The following is a 15,311-nucleotide window of genomic DNA, read 5'->3' as shown; positions in this document are numbered from 1 at the left end:
CCTGGGCAAACAAGGCCGCCTCCGTGCAGAGGTCTCCTCTGTGTCCTTCTGAATGCGTCCGTCTCCCTCGGCGCTCTGTCCTTACGTCACCAAAAACATTTTGTCCTTATTCTATAGAGCATCCTGGCCGTCCCGCTGGACTGAATTTGTCTTTCCGTCCTTCCCCCACGCTGACAAGAAGATCCTGTAATAACATAACTTGGTACTGTTCTTAACACCATGAGTCATTGTACACATGGGTATAGAGTCGTGTTTTGGAGCCTGAGAAGCTAATCCCAAAGGGTTTTGCTCTTGCTTTCGTGCATGTCTGTGTGCGAACAAATGTGCTCACGCACGCCCTGAATACCTGTTTTGTTTATGTATTTATTATTATTTATCTCTACTTTTGAGAGAGAGAGTACGAGTAGTGGAGGGGCAGAGGGAGAGGGAGAGAGAATCTTAAGCAGGTTCCATGCTGAGCACGGACCCCGACGCAGGGCTTGGTCCCCTGACCCTGGGATCAAGACCTGAGCTGAAATCAAGAGTTGGACGCCCAACCGACTGAGCCACCTAGGTGCCCCATGAATATCTGTTTTGATTTCCATGTGCATCTAGAAGGTTTTTCCACAACCCACCTTCAAAGAGCATTGCACATCTGTTTGATACATCTGTCTATACCTCTCCTCATGGGCCCTACTAAGACCGCGTCTCCTCCCTACTGAGGAGCATCTGGAAACTTCTCTCCAGGTAGCCCAAGAGAATTGTCTGTCTGCATATCTGTCTCTCTCTCTCTCTCTCTCTGAACACACACACACACACACACACACACACACACCCCGCTCTCTCTGTTACTATCTTAGCACCCATTTAGTAACCCTCCAGCTCACGTTTTTTCCAGTCTTTGTTGCGCCTACAGTGATGGAGTGGCCTTCCCTCTCTGCCCACAGGCTGCACCTGGGAATTTGGAGCCATGGTAAACTACATCAAGAAGACCTATCCCCAGACCCAGCTGGTCGTCGTGGGCTTCAGCCTGGGCGGTAACATCGTGTGTAAATACCTGGGGGAGACTCAGGCCAACCAAGAGAAGGTCCTGTGCTGTGTCAGCGTGTGCCAGGGGTACAGCGCGCTGAGGTGAGTGGCCTCCCCGCCTGCTCCTGCCTCTCTCCCCCGTCGGGGTCTTTGGTTTGCGCTCCGCTCATTGAGGTGCCCCAGTCAGTGCTCCAGCGCTGGTCGGGGAAGACCAGAGGGACCGTGGAAGTGTCTGGGCCTTGGAGGCACCTTGGTTTGCTTCCACATCACACGTGGGAGTTGTCTTACCAGACTCCTTAAGCCCGATCCGCAGCTGTACTCGGCGATCAGATCTGTAACTGAATAGGCCGCGGTTTCCCTGTGGAGTCTCTGCGAGGTGATTTTATCTGTTCGTGCTGCAGGAGTTTTGTAAGAACTGTGGGTTTACCAAAGAACACGAGACGGGTAACCCAGAATCTGGGAGCGGGGTCTTATGACCCCAGATCCCTCCTGCCTACAGAAGAGTTGAGTCTCAAAAGACATGGGGAAGGATCTGTAGAAACCGTGGAATCTGTGCCCTCACCTTCAAATACTAGTCTCCGTTCGGCATCCCAGACATCACCACAAGGGAGACGACCTGCTAGATAAAGGTTTATCTTACCCCCTAGTCTCCTGCCCACAGAGCCCCACAGGATGAGCCCTAGGAGCGCATTATCATCTGCTCTGACTCCCCCTCAAGATCAGTGCTGCCCCAGATCTCCCGAGAGCCAGCAGACACACACGCTCATTCATTCACACACACTTCTCCAGACTCTTCAAATGCATTCACATTTTTCCCGTACTCACTCTTCATGATAATGGCCTTTGTATAACGCATGGGTATGACCAATTATTAAAGATCTCTTGAGGAAATCCAGTATTGCACAAGAAAGTAAAAAAAGGCTCCGTCATTGATCCGACTTAATACCAAACAGTCCTTATAGTTAACAAATGATTCCTTCCTTTTGGCCTCCCGTTATCTCTCAAAATGCTGCTTAAACCTGCTTCGGCATTTGCTGATGGATAGAGGCTGTCTGTTGTTTCCAAAGATACATATTAACTGGAATTTGAAGCCGGCACAGCCAAAGGGCAAATGCAAGCCTAGAATTCAGCCTCTGCCCGTGAGGCGTAAAGCTGGCCAAAAAGGAGGATTTAAATGGGCCCGAAAGAAGACTTGAAAAACATCCCTGACGGAACCGTTCCTGAGTTCTAGGGCCGAGGCCTGGGTTCTAGTTTTCCTCGCCTGCACAGTGGGGAGACAATACTAATAAATTGTACCTACCTCGTAGTGCCGCTGTGAGGGTCAGAGGAGTGCACACGTATGCAGGGCAGGGACGTAGAGAGTCCGCCAGTGACCAATAATGACCATCGTTCATGGTGGGACAAGAAGGTAACGCTAGTGGGTCACAAAGACCAGTCTGGTGAACTGGTGACAGTTTCACTGCATTAAGAACCCCTCGGTGTTGTATGGAAACCAATTTGACAATAAATTTCATATATTGAAAAAAAAAAAGAAAAAAGTAACTTTGCCATGAATAGATATGTTTATTTAATATAATAAAGCCAATTAATAGAAAAAAAAAAAAGAACCCCTCGGGGGACCATCTTAGAAATATATCTAGTTTCTTGGGTCCCAGCCCTGGAGATTTGGGCTCTAGAATCTGGGGCATGAGGCCAGGAATCTGCATTTGGACACATTCCACGAGTGACTTCTGATATTTAGCCACATTTAGCAGCCACTGGGCCTGGGGACCTCAGCGGCCCCTCCAGCTCTAGTATCATGGGCCGAAGTGATGATACTAGATACCCCTCATCCTCCTGCCGGGAATCCTCCCGTTCACTGCCCTCTGTGCTCCGGAGAGCCAGCTGAAAGGACACGTCCCTTGATCTTGGCTAGAAATATCCAGTTCCCAATTCATAGCTGTTATGTAACCGGAGTTAACCAAGTCGCTGAGAGAGTAAGGTCCCTACTGCAGGATTCAAGGGAACGGGTCCTGACACGAGGACCCTGCCTGCTCTCGCCTGACAAATGGTCCGGTTTTCAGCAAGCCTTCTATCACCTGTAAGATTGGAATCACCAGAGTCCCTTCCTAAACCCAGTGCTCTGAGCACCGACTTTGTGTCCAGAGAGCACAGCATTTGATAAGTGGGAGGATGCAGGACAAGTTTTTCTTTTTTTTTTTTTCACTAAGACACAAGATCTTAAACGACCGCAGCTTCTTTTCCTTTTGCTGCAGCAGCGCCACCTGCTGTTGGCAAGAGCATATGATCCGTGCGGTTGGTGAACTAAGGGGTTTGCCCTCACGCGAAGGGAGCTTAAAATCTGCTAAGTTTAGACTCTGTGAGGTGCCGTACATTTTGCAGACAGTCTACACCCCCTTCCTTTGAGACCTCAGAGATCTTCACACTCATACTTACTCATTATCACATCAACCTCGTACAGTAAGGAGACAAAGAGGCAACTTCATCCTCGGGAGCACAGAGAACCCACACTAGGGCCACGATCCTGTGGCCCTACGTACACACTGGAAGTGGTGGCAGGTCAGGGGGACCCCATCGCCCTGTGTGTGCAGGCGCCGCCCTGGGCTCGGGTGCCCTCAACGTTTTAATGAGATCTACTCCCCGAAGGACAGTGCCTTACTGAAAACCAGTGTCACCTTTTTTTCCTGCCAAGGCTTGAGGGCGATGAGCCTTTGCGGCACTGGGACGATGGCAGCCATGCTTCCTTTACGCCGAGGTGGAGCAGGGAGGGCCCGTCTGCCTCTGCCGGGGCCCCACGGGAGTCCGTGCTGCCGGTAAATCTCTCCTAGTTGAGCCTAGAGAACCGCTTGCCAGTGACCCATCCCCTCCCGCTGGCTTCTCACCCCCGTAGCGCACCAGCCCCGTAGCCAGAGCCAACCCCAGGCCGGCAGCCGTGCCCGCTTGCCGTAGTTCGCAAAGCCTAGCTGCCGCCAGAGAAGCTCATCTAGGATGTGCCGAGCCACCCGAGAGCAGGATGCGAGAACCCGAAATGCCTGCCGTCTCGTAGACTTCGCGTAGTTCCCTCAGCGCAAGCAGCTGCCAGCCAGTCCCGGAAACGTGTGCGGTCAGACTCGGTGCAACTCTGGTTGAATTAGTCATTTGAAACGTTCCTGCAAAGACTCTTGATTCTAAGTTCGTGCAGTGAGTGGCGATCGGCCAGGAGTGGCGGTGCCAGAGACTACCTGCAGGTTAATTCGTTCCTTGATTCGTTTGGTTCCTGCGGCCAAGACACCCTTCTAGGTAACAGGGACACAGCCGGGAGCAAGGCGGAAAAATTTCCTGCCCTCGTGGAGCTTAAAGAAAAGGGAAGGAAAGCCTTTTTGGGGGGCTGGTTTCCGATCAAATCGCGTCTTCATTCCTAAGGGAGCCCTCAACAATCTGGCATTGCAGAATCTGCCGGTAATAATATGATTCGAATCCGAGCGTGTCATTGCAGTTGGGGGATGAGAGACAGCCTGTGTCTGAGGACCTCACAGCAGTTCTCGACAGTAGAAAGATGTTTACAAAGCAGCAAACCAACCGATACGCGTCACTAATAGATTCCACACTAGGCATCTGGGTGTCCAGGAAGTCCCCAGTCAAGCGAGGAGGCCAGAGGGGAGGGCTCTTGGAAGGAGGTGAGGGTAGGCACAGGGTCCAGGTGGGGGGGGGGGGGGGCCCTTAAAGGACAACAGACAAGTTCCCAGGTCTCCGTGTCGGTCGGCTCCTGGCTCGGGGAGTGTGTGAGCACCGCTGGGTCTCAGCACGGTGCTTTCCGCAAGCTTCCCTGCCGCAGAGAACACCAGACATCACTTTCCAGCCAAATGGCGTATATATTCTCTCGTTTGCTCTGCGTGGGCAAACCCCAGACTATGGCTGCGTCTATGACAAAAGCAAGGGCTGTCATTCATAAAGTCCCTCTATAGACTTGTCCCTTCATCGGATCTGTGTTTATAGTGCAAGAACTGTATGCCGGTTTTAACAATCAGTAATTTTGCATCAGAGCCAAGCATGGGGGGAGAATCTGCTAAGTTTAGACGAAGCTCTGTGGGCAGAGCTCCAGCCTAGAAGAATGCTTGGCTTTTCCACCACTGGGGCGTGAAGCTGACCAGATGGCTTGCCCTTAGTGTCTTGGGGGTTTTTGTTTATTCTTTATTGCTAATTCTTTCCTCTCAGAAAAATGAGGGTGACAGACCCTTTCATGTAGTAATCCCGTTCCTATAAAAGGACATCCTCAGGGCAAATAGTCTGATGAGGCAGAGAGGGGACTGGCAGTCCCTACCCTTGTCCGAGCTCCGTGCCCCACCCTGCCCCAAAGCCCCGCTGGCTGGAATGAAGGATTCTGGGCCCACGTCCCAGTGCAGAGATGGTTTTCTTTCGCTCGAACTCTCAAGCTGAACTAGCTAGAGGCGATGACCTCTCCGCAGGTCAGCCCTGTCCCCCGAACAAGCTGCCAGCCAGAAGCCCTCTTGCCTGGGTCTCTCCGGACCAGACGCTCCACCGTCCTTCCTCCCAGAGGCCACGCCGTTCAAGGCTGTTTGGTTTTGCCCCCGGGACAGTACGACTGTCTTGCAGGGCCAAGCTAGAGATAACCGGCACCTGTCCAGCAGGAGGGATAGTCATAAAATATTATCCACAAATCACAGTGGAAAACAAGGGAGATTTTACATTTAAAAATCAAGAAAATGTGTAACATAAAAGAACGTGTATATTTAAAGTAGTGAGGATACATCGGGTTCTGTGCTGACAGTGTGGAGCCTGCTTGGGATTCTCTCTCTCCCACTCTCTCTCTGCCCCTCCCCCTCTCCCTCTCTCTCCCTCTCACTGTGTGTCTCAAAAATAAATAAGTAAACATGAAAACAGTAATGAGGAGCGCAACGATGTAAAAATAAGTAGAATGGTGGAAATGGGAAGTCCTAGTTTAACGGATATAAACTTCCAGATTCACAAGACGGACAAATTCTGGAGATTTATGACACATCACTGTGAATATGCTTAACGCTACTGGACTGTGTACTTAAAAATGGTTAAGGAGGTAAATTTTATGGTATGTGATTTTTTTTTTACCACCACGATTAAATTTTTAAAAAGAAAAAAAAAAAAAGATTGTAGATGGGCAAAACTTGGAAGAGAAACTCCCCTCCCCAGAGAAAAACAGTTTTCTGTTTAAAGAAATGCCAGGAGATGCTTAACATGGTTTGATTTTAAAGTTTCTTTAGCACATTACGTTCAAGGTATGTTGTAATACTGCCTACGTCCACGTCTTCATTTGTGGCCCGCCTGCCTTGTTGTCCCTTTTTGGAACGTTAGGGTCACGCGTGCCCAGGTTCACAGAACCTGCGTCTCATTCTCATCCTCCGTGTTTCCTCGAAGACCACGGAAAAGATGTTTGGCCGCCCTCGCAGGGTCTCGGCACTCTGAGATACAATTTACTTGAGCCGGGAGACTTGAATTCCTTTGGGTGTTAGGTGCGTGCTTTCCCCCAGCTCATTCTCTTCCGACTTCAGTTCCTTTTAATCAGTGCTTAGTCCACTCCTTTTGCAAACTCTGAGTTGGGAGGTTGAGCTTTCTCTGAGCAGAGCCCCCCAGCAGCGTGAAGTGCTTGGCTCTGCTCCTCCCTGCCCCGGTGGATTGCCCTGAACGTGACTGTGGATGCCTGCTGCCTTTGGCTCCTCTTCTAAGTGATCTAAAAATCCGTCTTCTTCCACAACCTTTTATTTTTATTTTTTTAATATTTTTTTAATGTTTGCTTATTTTTGAGAGACAGAGAGAGAATAGAGAGCATGAGGGAGGGAAAGACAGAGAGAAAGGGAGACACAGAATCCAAAGCAGGCTCCAGGCTCTGAGCTGTCAGCCCAGAGCCGGACGCGGGGCTCAGACGCACAAACCACGAGATCATGACTTGAGCCGCCGTCGGATGCTTAGCCAACTGAGCAGGCACCCCACCCACAACACCTTTTAAAACTCTCATAACTGTTCCGATAGAAACCGCTCACCAGCAGGTGGCTGGGAAACCATGCAGAAAATATCTTATTATTTAACATTGCATTGATCAGAAACAAAGGCATTTTAAAAGAACTTTGTTTGTTTTGATAAAAGGTAGGTAGACAGATGGATGGATAAAGTTCTTTCAAAATCCACACATGTCCCGGTGAAGCATGCTGCTTTGGGAGGTACTCAGCTTCTCATTTGCAGTCTCGATGACAGAATAGCTTTGTGACTCTCGGGAGGCATCAGCCCTGGCAGAGTCATCCTGGTTCTTTCTGAAGTGGATGAAACCTGCCTTCCTGGAGGATTCAGAGCCTTCTCCTGACTGTTCATTATGACACATCTCTCTTGTGCCCTCGTTGGCCAGACTCTCCTGGTGGCTCAGCCCAGGGAGCCCATCCTGCTGTCCCCTCTCTCTCGTAGAGAACGTAGCCATCTAGAGACAAGCCAAGAACATGGAGGTTTGGAGGCGCCAGGGTGGCTCGGTCAGTTGAGCACCCAACTCTTGGTTTCGGCTCAGGTCATGGTCTCATGGTTCATAGGTTCAAGCCCCGTGTCAGGCTCTGCACTGACAGCACAGAACCTGCTTGAGATTCTCTCTCTCCCTCTCTCCCTCTTAAAAATAACAAATATTTTTAAAAGAAGAACACAGAGGTTCTGCTGTTTGGACAAGTAAAGAGGTTCATTCATTGTCTGGAGAGCCGAAGTCCCCTGTCTTTGGTGCCCAATTTGTGGCTTGCTTCGAACAACGTCTGCCAGATGTCACCCAAATGTTCTGTTCATATTTTTCCACCTTGGACCTTGGGCTCAACCCAGGAATGTGTTTTCTTGCGGAGAGCACTCTTCTGCTTCCCTTGCTGGAAGTTTCCCTCAGAGCCACCCAGGGGCCTCCACGGGGTTCCTTCCAGTCCTGGTCCCATGTCAGCAAGTCCTGCTGATGCCTGTGAAACCTTGCTTGCTCTCCTCTGAGTTTCGTTCACCCTGTGTGTGTGGCCCACCCGGGGGCCTGTCACTACCCAAGACCGCAACAGTCTGTCCTTCCCTGTCCTTCCCCATTTGCTGGCAGTCAGTCCGCCATGTTGTCAGGGTTTCAGCTGAGTGTTCTCTTCCCTCCTGATCCATTCGCCTTGGTTTCCAGGCAGACGTCTGTCCCGTCCTTAGGAGATACACGCCGCATCTTTCTCAGGAGCCTGCCCGCCCCCCAGGTCTCCTCAGCCAGAGCCAGAATCCAGACCCCTTACCACCACCAGCTGGCCAGCTCTCCACTCACCACATCGACCATTAACAGGAGCAGCGAAACACCACTAAAGTCCTCTGTCGGGCCTGTGATAAAGCTGTCTAGCTACCTCAGCCATAGAGCAATCAGTATGAAATGGATTCTCTCATTCAAGCCCCTGATCTGTCAGATGAGGCTTGGTGAGGTGAAGTGGTTTGGCAGAGTCTGGTGACCTATGTGGTGGGGTCGGATGGGCGGTATTCAGGTCCCTGCTCCGACTCTCACCAGCCGGGTGGCCTGGACGTCTCGTGAGACCTTCGTGCCGCCGCCCGCCCCAAGGCCCCTGGCCCATCTGCCACACCAGCCTGCTCCTGCCTCCTCTCGCTGCAAAAACAGGGCAGCAAAATGGGAGTTCGGCCTCAATGGGAACTGCGCTGTGCTCCACACGACCCACCGGTCTCTTTGCCGTCCCTGAGAAGGATTGTTGAGGCTCACAGTTACCCGGTTAAGACTAACTTAACCGGGTAACTCTTTGAACTTTGATCTCCTCAGCAGGGCAAATAATTTTCAGTAGCTCATAATCTAAAATAATTGTCTGTTTTCTTTCTTTTTCTTCTTCCTCCTTCATTATGATGGAAAAATTTTAGGCACATATAAAGTAAAAAGTAAGATATTGAATTCCCGGGTGCCCATCATCACCCACTTAAGCAATGCCTAGCTCACAGCCACTCTGGTTCCTCCACAGCTCAGGCACCCCTGCTACCCCAGAAGCTGATTATTTTAAAGCAAATCCCAGGCATCATATCATTTCATCTGAAAATACTTTACTAGTTTGCACTGAAAGACTCTAAGAACTTTTTCTTATGTAACCACAGTACCATTATCATGCCAAGAAATGAATGATTCCCTAATATCCCATTCCTACTTAGCGTTCAGATTTCCCTGATTATTTCACAGAAGGTTTTTAATAGTTGGCTTGTTTGATCAGGATTCACGTAATGCCTATGCATGGCATTTGTTGATCTGTCTCGTAAGTTTCTTTTAGTCTGTAGATTCTCCTCTCGGATTTCCTTCCATATGCTGTTGTTGTTGGGATTGAAGAAATGAGGCCTTTTAAAAAATATATGGAATGAATGCATTTATAACACATTGCCCTTGATTATGTTTTATTCAACCAGTATAAAATTAAGTGTCAGTTCCTTAATTTTATACACAAAGGTGGTGCAAGACAGTCCCTGTGTATGCTGAGCAGTAAAGCAGAGATGCTAGGAATCAGCGTCAGTCAGCATTGATGGAGGGAAATGGTTCCAGCATCCTTATTCCCTGTCCTCCTCAAGCCCAGGGTGTCCCCCAGAGCCTCTCAGTGAATGGTGCCTGTGATCTTCAGTCAAGAGAGCCTCCACAGTGCTGTCGTTCAGGTCTTAACGTTTATGCTCAGCACCTCCCCACTTCCTGCCTTATGCGTTCCCTCTAATACGAAGGACATGCTAACCAAAGCAGTTACGAAGTCAGCAAAGGAAGAAATGGACAAAGGCAAGAGAAAGCTGGGATAATGAGACTGTCTGCTCTCTGAGGAGGGGGCAGCCTGGGTCCAAGGTCAGAGGAGGGGATGCCAGCGGAGGAAGCGGGTTCTGGCTCATGGATTGGGTGACTTCCCTCCTTCCTCCTCGCTCAGACCAAGAGGCAAGTGTCCAGATCCCTGGGGACCCCACCCACTGTGGGGTCCCACCCACAGTGATCTGGCCTATCCTTTCTGTGTCTGCGGCATTTGGGGAGCCCCCCGTGCATTTATAGAATGGCCTTTTGACCTTTGAAGGCAGTGTTAGCTTTCCCACGGTTTATGTGAACTTCAGCCCACGTTTTATGAGCATGTCACACACCGTTAAAGCCACAAACCCTTCTGCTTTTAACCTCCCACTACCTCTTATTTTTTAACCACGGTATTATGGGAAATGTTTGCCGTTCCAAAATCGAAGGGTGGCAGCCTTGGGGGGAAATAACTTTTATAAACTCTTCTGGATTAAAAAAAAAAAACAAAAAACCTATGAACCACCCCGTCCCCTCTTTGGCCGTCTGGGATAGGAAACCGATGGACCCCGCGTAGGAATGGTGACACCCGGGTTCACCCCCAGAGTGGAAGCAGGCCTCGAGACCCAAACGTCTGCAAGGTGGGAGTTAGCATGGACCCGGAGATGTTTGGGTTCACACCCAGGGAAGAGAGCTCTGAGCAGGGAGGGCCGAGCCAGGCGGTGGGAATTAGCACACTGGTGTTTGCTCACCTGTCGTGTGGCCAAGGAAATCTGCGCAGGTGCGCAGAGAAGGCCGCACTTTCCCTTGACCTGAGTGCGTGGTGGTCTCCTAATCTAGAGTGGGGATAATACTACCTGCCTTTTACTGCTGGGACTCAGGCGGTGGCCCTCAGGTCAGGTAGGCCTAGTCATGCTGCCGGTGCACAGTAGCCTGAGGGGGGAAGAGACTTCAGAACCAGCCGCAGCAGCCGTGCCCAGGGAGGGTGGGTCGCCCGTCGTCTTCTTCTGTTTCCTTGCCCCTTAAACATTCTAAGGCTAATCAATAGAAAGCCCACCCTTGTATGCTTTCCCTTTGCCTCTCAAACAGCGACCGAGAAGTTCTTTTAAGTTTTTCCCTGCACTGTGCCTCTCCACACCCCCCCCCACCCCCCCCACCCCCCCCCCACGTACTCCTTCACTAAGCCGGAAAAACCGTCTGGCCAGGTGGGAAGCCGAATGGACGTGTTCAAATGCCAGTACTGGCAGGTCCTGAGAAAGGCCACTGTGCCGCAAGGGGGTGTCGGGACTGCCACCCACAAAGCCTGTGCCCCCAGAGAGCTTCCCCGCTGGGGCCTTGCATTCAGCCCTGCGGCTCCCCTACGGAGAGCTGGAGACCACCCCCACCCCCCCCCAGCAAAGACCCGTGTTCTGGGGCGGCAGCCAGTGCCCTCCTCCTCCAGGGAGAGGTGCCGTGAGCACCTTCTCGGGGCCCCAGCGCGTGCCGCTAGCGGGTCCCTGCAAGGCCTCCCTGCAGCACATCCTCCAGCGCGTCTTCCAGGGCGCGGTCTCTCACTCCCCCCGTGGTTCTTTCAGGGCCCAGGAGACCTTCATGCAGTGGGACCAGTGCCGGCGCTTCTACAACTTCCTCATGGCGGACAACATGAAGAAGATCATCCTCTCGCACAGGTGCGTCGCCTTCCGTGCCCCGTCAGGAGACCGTTCCCCTCTGAGCTCATTCCCGAGTCACGAAGGCCAGAACTCGCGGTTCTCCAGGAGGACGAGAGAGGCAGGGTTGCTGCGGATTCTCTGCCGACCGCTTTGTGACTCGCTCAGAAGCGAACTGGTCCCGAGCTACCCAATTCGCCCGCTCGCTTTCTGCTTTCATGATTCCCCACGTACCCAAGACGAGGAACCATTCATTCTACGCCATTCTTGCCCGAACTAGAGCAACCCCGAGGGGGCCTGTCATCGTCTGGGGACCTTTCTCCTTAGGCTGCGCTCGTGCACGCCTCTGCGTGTTCCCCATGCCGGTCTTGCCTCGCTCCTGCTCACAGTGCTTGGGTGGGGTCGCCCCTGACCACGCTTGGAGCGGCGCCCGGCGTGCGGGACAGGTCAGTAGGTATTGGCGATGGCTTTATCGTCGTGATTGTTAATAGTCACACCGTCCCTCCCCCTTCCCCTGCGCCCGCCTTCCCTCTAGCCGGACTGGGCCACTTGGAGGTCCCGCGCCCTCTGGCCTCTCCCACGCCACCGGGGCCTCGCCGAAAATGCCCCTCCTGTCACGTCTACCCATGCTTTAGGTCCATCTCCGTGTTCCTCTGTGAAGCCAACTCCTTCACCCCCGAACTGTTTTTCTGTTGCTTCCCCGGTGTGAATCCTGTGTCTTGAACTAAACTGTAAAGCACTGGAGGGCCTGGGCTGGGTTTGATCCACCTCCCCCACCTCCAGAGCCTGGCACATCACGGGGACGCAAACGGAGCAATTTTAGAGGGGTTTTGATGCCATCCCAGGAAAGACGATCTGACTGATCTCAGTGGTTGAAAGAAAATATGGTACTGGCCTGCCCTAGCCAGGCGCCCCAGATTGGGCAGGATCCACGTGGAGTCTGGGCAGGGCTGGTGCTCACAGGCCCCTCAGGCTGCCAAGCTGCTAGGCCCTTGTGACTGGTGCGTGGAGGTACAAAAGGAGGCTTCTGTCCCCTGGGCTGACCGGATGTAAACTGTTTTCACTCAGCTGGTGGTCTTTGGGTCTCAGCTATGAGTCAGGTGTGGCTCAGCTGAGGTTCACACGGGGCCGGGGATTTGCTGACCTTCCAGAAGGGGTGAAGCCAAGCCTCTGACACCAAGTGCAGGTCCTCTGTCTGCCTTCCACAATTCTAGAATGGGAGGGGACTCCTCCCAGGGAACATTTGTTTGGCCACAGGGCCCAGTCTTGCCACTAATTAATCAGTCCAGAAGGTCCATCGTGTAATTCTTAACAAATTGAGGGAACCCTTTGAATGTGCTCTAGGTGTATTTACATTTTTTTTCAATTTCCTACAGAAAGCCAAACATTTAGAAATTTTAGGGGCACTTTAACCTGTGAGTTCTAGGGGTGCCTGGATGGCTCAGTCGATTAAGCATCTGACTTGGACTCAGGTCATGATCTCACGGTTTGTGGAAGCCCTGCGTCGGGTTCTGTGCTGATGGCTCAGAGCCTGGAGCCTGCTTCGGATTCTGTGTCTCCCTCACTATCTCTCCCCAACTCGTGCTCTGTCTCTGTCTTTCAAAAAAATAAACAAATGTTAATAATACTAAACAAATGTTAAAAAATAATAATAATAAATTGTGAATTCTAAACTGTAGGTATACAATCTTCCTCATAATCTTTTTGGGGGAAAGATGTTAAAGAAATGTGCTCCTCTTTGAGAGGGGTAGCGAGTAGACACCAGAACGTGGAGGGCCAGACCGCAGACTCGGCCCTCCTTCTGCTATGTGCCTGAGACCCTGCAGGGGATGAAGGTCTAAGTGTGTGTGTTTTGATCTCTACCTTTATTATCATCTTCCCAAGATGGATCTTGTTCTTAGTAGACATGACTATTCTTCGGAGTATACGTAAGCTTTTTAGCAAACACGTTGGAGAGCAGTTGATTTGCCCCAGCGCTAAATGGGTTTTCCAATGTCTTCTTTGTTAAGTGACTGAAACAGCTAATAAAGAGAAGGGGGCGGTGTCAACACCAGTGTAAAGGTGAGCCCTCGCCCCCCACTGTTTGGCTGACTACCCACCACTCACTACAGATCCCTTCCGAAGACCTCCCCGCCCCTTCAGTGAAGGATTCATAATATAGTTGATCCTTGAACAATTCGGGTGTTAGCTGCACAAGTCCACCTGCATGTGGATTTTTTATTCATTTATTTTTAAGCATTTATTTCTTTTGGGGAGAGCACAAGCAGGGGAGGGGCGGGGGGGGGGGGGCAGAGTGGGGTCCACGCTGACAGCAGCAAGCCCGATGCGGGGCTTGAACTCACCACCATGAGATCATGACCAGAGCCGAAGTCGGACGCTCAATCGACTGAGCCACCCAGGCACCCCTTGTGGATTTCTTATAGTCCAGTACTATAAATATATTTTTTCTTCCTTATGATTTTGTTATAACATTTTCTTCTCCCTAGCTTATGTTATTGTAGGAATACAGTACATAATACATGTAACATACAAAATATGTGTTTTTTTTGTCTGAGGTTCTTGGCAAGGCTTCCGGTCAACAGTAAGCTATTAATAGTTAAGTGTCCAGGGAGTCAGAAGTTCTGTGTGGATTTTTGACTGCGCTGGAAGCTGGCGCCCCTACCCCCGCATTGTTCAAGGGTGACAGTACTCACCTAGGCTCAAACACGCTCTTTAGTTTGTCTAGCTGCCTCTGAAAAGGAAAGCAAGACCTTGGCAATCATCTTTCTGCAGTTATTCAAAAATCAACATTGCAAGCTCATCCTCTGGAACATTCTGAGGGCTGAAGGGATGTCTCTCCGACGTGTCCTGTATCCCCTGTCAGATACTCTCTCCTGGCTTGACCCCCTGGGGAAAGGAAGCAGGCTCTGTTCACGGTTATCATCTGCCCTTTACATGTTTTTTTCAGCTTTATTGAGCTGAAAAATAAAATTGTAAGGTGTTCCAAATGTACAACACGATTTGGTTCATCGTCTGCTTTTTGTTCTGTTTGCTGCTGTGTCTCATTCTAGGCAAGCTCTTTTCGGAGACCATGTTAAGAAACCCCAGAGCCTGGAGGACACTGACTTGAGCCGCCTCTACACAGCCACGTCCCTGATGCAGATTGATGACAACGTGATGAGGTGTGTCCATGCTCAGGGGGCAGGGCGCCAGGCGTGGGGGCTGCAGGCCGGCATTGCCCAGCTCAAGGGCTTTTCCTCTGCCCACTTCAGCATTAAGGTCGTTTTTTTCTTTTCCTTTGAATAAATGTCTAGTGTTTAATAAAAACTGAAGACTGCACAGAAAAATCCAAATTTCTAGTTGCTCTTAGAAAACAAGAGGGTCTCACCACTCATTCTGCATTCTTGTGCGGTGTAACTGGGCTTGAAAACTGGGGACCTGGGGTGCGCACACCCTAGTTGTCCACAGCCCTTACCCCACCTGCCGTGCTCTCACCCTGGGGAAGGGATCAGGTGCCACGTAATTTGCACTTGCAGGAGAAGGAAATATTTTTTGCACTTATCTGTGTCTCTACCCCAAGTAAAAAACAAGAAATAGACAAAGAGGGCTGTGCATTGCAAGAAAACAGAGCCTCTTTCTTTGGGGCAGTGAAGTCTCTCCGGAGTGTAATACACAAACCCTGCCCACTTCAGTCCTTTTTCCTTCCCTGCCCCCTCCCTTCAGGCACCTGAGGCTGAGACCCTGACAGTGTCTTCCTTCCTAGCACCCATAGTTTCTGATTGAGCTTAGCCTTAGCTGGAAAAGGCAACGTTGATCTCTGGCCTCACCGTTCTCTTTAAAAACCACATCATTTTTATTTGATACCTTCAGGCATGATCTAAAGCAAGCTAACTGTTCACCCAGTAGATAGGCATATATAGACCTGAGGG

General features: G+C 50.9%; 1 protein-coding gene across 3 annotated transcripts in view; it reads left to right on the top strand.

The window, feature by feature from the left end:
- ABHD2 (abhydrolase domain containing 2, acylglycerol lipase) overlaps nucleotides 1–15,311 on the top strand; it is a 106,265-nt gene that overhangs the window by 80,104 nt on the left and 10,850 nt on the right. For all 3 annotated transcript variants that reach the window (XM_047863300.1, XM_047863298.1, XM_047863299.1), the window contains 3 exons: nucleotides 927–1,110; nucleotides 11,332–11,424; nucleotides 14,454–14,564. In XM_047863300.1, the coding sequence (XP_047719256.1) occupies nucleotides 927–1,110; nucleotides 11,332–11,424; nucleotides 14,454–14,564 (388 nt within the window). The remainder of the gene's footprint in view (nucleotides 1–926; nucleotides 1,111–11,331; nucleotides 11,425–14,453; nucleotides 14,565–15,311) is intronic.

This window comes from Prionailurus viverrinus, chromosome B3 (assembly GCF_022837055.1).
Source record: "Prionailurus viverrinus isolate Anna chromosome B3, UM_Priviv_1.0, whole genome shotgun sequence".
In the NCBI taxonomy this organism is placed as follows: Eukaryota; Metazoa; Chordata; class Mammalia; order Carnivora; family Felidae; genus Prionailurus; species Prionailurus viverrinus.
This window is presented reverse-complemented; position numbering and strand designations above follow the sequence as displayed.